At 39.6% G+C, this 3964-nt stretch overlaps 1 protein-coding gene across 1 annotated transcript in view; it reads right to left on the bottom strand.

Annotated features, from left to right (window-relative positions):
* Positions 1-236: 236 nt before the first annotated feature.
* The window catches only part of LOC116100758 (tripartite motif-containing protein 30A-like), a 12624-nt gene continuing 8896 nt past the window's right edge, over positions 237-3964 (bottom strand). Inside the window, exons 4-7 of the mRNA XM_031384491.1 lie at positions 3177-3199; positions 1713-1813; positions 1421-1447; positions 237-1172 (exon numbers count right to left, since the gene is read on the bottom strand). Coding sequence (XP_031240351.1) covers positions 574-1172; positions 1421-1447; positions 1713-1813; positions 3177-3199 — 750 coding nt within the window. The 3' untranslated portion in view covers positions 237-573. The remainder of the gene's footprint in view (positions 1173-1420; positions 1448-1712; positions 1814-3176; positions 3200-3964) is intronic.

Below are 3964 nucleotides of genomic sequence, written 5' to 3'. Positions count from 1 at the left end.
ATTACATCTTAGAAAGCACAAAATTAATGCACAAGCCCATATTCAAAATCAGTGTACATTGAGGCTGGTACTCAGTATATCCTTACACAGGAATGGGTTCTATAGCTATGTTCTAACATCCAACAAGAAGAAACATATCTTAAAAATTGAATACATATGTTCTTTTTTCAGGAGGCACAAAATCACATCCAAAGCAATCCAGGGAACAAAATGTCCTTGAGATAAAAGGCCCTATTTCTTTTTTTCTGGGGCCTCGTTTACTGGTCCCTAAGATGTTGTTCACCATGAGTCATTCTTTTGACTGTTCCTACAGAGATGGTGTTAGCAGAGGCTCTCTCACTTAGTGAGGAAGCAGCCACTTTCTTTGGGAATATGGGAAATCACAAATGACAGTGATCATCTTGTGAGTAGAGAAGCAACTGGATCAAGGTAATGAGTCCACAACTGTTTATAGTTAGAAGTGAAGGTCATTAAAATAAAGGGCCCAAGACAAAAGAAGTTAGAATGATGCAGGGGAGCTCTGGCACATGAGACACACCAGACATGGGGGCACTGCACTGTATAGGTGTGGGTTTAAGATGGTGGCCCGCATACTGTCATTGGCTCTGGACAATACATAGGATTAAAATATGGGTAGACTTTACCAGGGAAGGCAGGGTCATAGAACCTATAGATGAGTGCTCCATAGTGAGAAACATCATAAAATGAGAGAGTGCAAGCTTCCCGGTCCAGGAAAACTCCAACACGACTGGGAGGACTAGGCAGAGAGAGGGCCAGGACACTGGGATTGTGGGTGATAGAACACTCATCAAAGGCATTATATACAGACCCATTCTTCGTCCCTATAACCCAGTAGCCACATTTAGGCTGATATATTACATTTTGTTTAACATTAAAAGGATATTTTGTTTTGAAGCCCATTTCATTCCTTGAATGGTGTTGAGGTTGAGCACGTTTTCCATCATTTAATCCGAGGAGCCAGGCATCACTTTTAGACACATCTACTTCCCAGTAATGCTTCCCTGAGAAGATAGCTGGATATCCCAGGACACCCAAATCATAGATCTCAGAAAATTCAAGATTCCAACTCTTGTAACTTCTAAATTTTATTTGTCCTTTTTCTTTGTTAATGGTAATGGCTGCATGGTTTTTTGCATGTAGAGTCATATGAACTGCAGAAAAATGAGACATATATGTTTTGAGTCAGATGAAATACAAGGTACAGCCTTATTTGTAATGTAAGCAAGAGAAGCATAAGGAGAAAGAGAAAGGAAACATGGAGAAGCCTTGTTTAAAAACATAAGAAGCAGACTGCTGTGTATATTGGGAGTAACAACATGAAACATGAGACTTAACAGAGAAATAAACTCTGGAAGACATTGAGAGGAGAGGGCCTCATGGTGCTGTGGTTTCTCCTTACCCCAGTATCGTTGGACATCCATGAGCCCTGAAATGATGAAAGTTTGCAGCAGTAAGTACAAGCAAAGGAATCAAACCATTAAAGTCCATTTCTTTTCCAGAGGAGTGGAAGGTTGGAAGCTGATATAGGACAGGGTAAATGATGAATTCTCATCAATACAATGAGGTCACAGCGGCACACTGTCTGCTCTGCTGTGTCCCTCTACCCATATTCAGGATCCTTACATGCTTCTATCTGCAGTCCAGCCACACCCGGAATCATACACAGAATCACAGAAATTAGCTGCTCTTACCTTGATTCGCTTGCAGCATGCCTTTCAAATCTGGAGCTTGGAACTTTCTTCTTCTTTTTGGGGGGACTGCTTGTGGCTGTGTCAGTATCAAGGTCTGACTCCTAGGGATAAAAAAAATTGACTTCCACATATCAAATCCCTGACTTTTGACCAGCGCTGACTCCTTGTCATTCTAACCATAGATGTCCTTGAACTCTCCTGAGAATTCTTAGAAGGAAGAAGAAGGTAGACTATTAACTATAGAGATATGGGACATACTTATGACCCCACCCAGCTATGTGATGCTGGGAAAGTCTTATTCTCAGAAGCATAGTGCCTTACTCAACTTCACACACAAACAAGTGTTTCTTCCACTTTCCTTCCTCTTCTCCTAGAAATATTTTCAATGTGAATTAAAAAATAATCAAACGTAAGTACCAGAAAAATAAGGTGTGGGCTGAGAATGGTGTCATGTGTAATAAGAAGGCAGAGGTAGAGGATCTCTGATTTCAAAAGCAATCTGTTCTACACAATAAGTTACAAGTAAGCCAGAGCTACAAAGAGGAACCCTGTCTGAAAAAAAAAAATAAAACCATAGATGAGTCAATAGAAACATGAATAAAAGAAAGAAATGGAATGAAGAAAGGAAGGGAGGAAGGAAGGTGGGATTTCAGGAGTCTTGTTTAATAGTCATAGAGTATGAGCAGGAAAGCCATCTTCAGAAAGCCAAGCCTTCACACACTTTGTCAATGAAGACACTGTCAGCCAGCATCTGCTCCTTCAAGTTCTCTAGTTAGGATGTCAAAATTTAGAAAAAGAGACAGCAAACCACACTTAGGTTGACAGAAGCTCCACATGTTAGGATGGAGGCTGATGTTGACAGCTGGGATGTGCCACTTTACACACAAGGGCAAGGCTTTCCACAGTCCTGTGACATATACAGTCCTCCTGAAGCCGTTGTTTCACTGCCAAAATATTGTGCCCACAGAGTCAAGTCTCTTCTTTAAAAAATCTAAGTTCAACCACAAAGGAAATCTGGATCTCCTTTATGCCATTAGAAATTCACAAAATAATTGGAGATTTTTCCCAGTATAGAACTTTGTGAACATTGCAGACACAGAGGACATAACATTACCTATCTGCACTTGTTACCTGCTGATCTACAGCTATATACAAGCACACAGCATGAACAGAATGATGTATCCATGAGGAGTCTAAAAGCATTTGTAGGTCCATTTGCTTCATCTCACTACTGACCTAGCTCAACAGCTCTCCATTATCCAGTCCCTTAAAAGAGAACCGAATCTGTTCTCAATAGTTACAAAATGCTTGGACGCTGCTTCTATCCCCACCTTCCTTTTACTAGAACATCATGATAACATTAAGTGTAAATTTAGCAAAACCCTAGAGATATTTATTCTAGTTGAATATCAAATAATTCTCACCACACAATAGGGCCATCCTTCCCTATCAGCCCACACATACCTTGTCAGGACAGAAGTTACACCCTATGGAGAAGGAAGAAAACACCATTAATAACATATTCTTCATGTTCTTGCAAATCCTGGTTATACTCTTATTGGTTGAAGAGACAAAGTCAAAAGAGAATCAAACCAGTCACCCACAGTTCCCCAAGACATGATATAAATACAGTGAATGGCTTTTTATTTAACTTATATGTAGACTCTTTCTGACTTATACTACTAGGCATTGGAGACCAAAGATGAAGAAACAATAGTTTGAAAGCTTACATAGGCTTTTATGTGTGTATTGTTAAATAAATAAACAGTTGACCTTTCTCATGCTATATGTTAGGTATCCATTACCTTACTGGAAACTCATATGTATGAGAATCTGAATTGCAAATTCTTTTAATCATTTAAACATGATTTGGTATATTAATATTGAGAAATCGAAATAGACCAGAAGCTTAGAATATTTAATTCTTAAAACCAACTAACCAGATCTCCGTTAACCCCACCCTCCTCTACCCTGCCCCTTCTGCTTCTCTTCTCTCTCTACAATTGGCTTAGCAGGAAAGAATCTGACCTAAAGAGATATGTGTGTCTCTCAATGTGACTATCAAACTGTTGAAACTGTGATTCCAAAGAAACAGGAATTTCTCCAAGATCTTACATTGAGAGAAGGAAAACAGCTTTAGTCAGAGGAAGAGCTGGTCTCCTAATGGATTTCAATGAGTTGTATTGACTTGTCTGACCACCTTAAAGTGTGACACTATGACACAGATCATGATGGGAGAAAGATGGACAGGA

This window comes from Mastomys coucha, unplaced genomic scaffold, assembly GCF_008632895.1.
Source record: "Mastomys coucha isolate ucsf_1 unplaced genomic scaffold, UCSF_Mcou_1 pScaffold21, whole genome shotgun sequence".
NCBI classification, from domain to species: Eukaryota; Metazoa; Chordata; class Mammalia; order Rodentia; family Muridae; genus Mastomys; species Mastomys coucha.
Note: the sequence above shows the minus strand (reverse complement) of the source record. Positions and strands in the feature narration are given on the sequence as shown.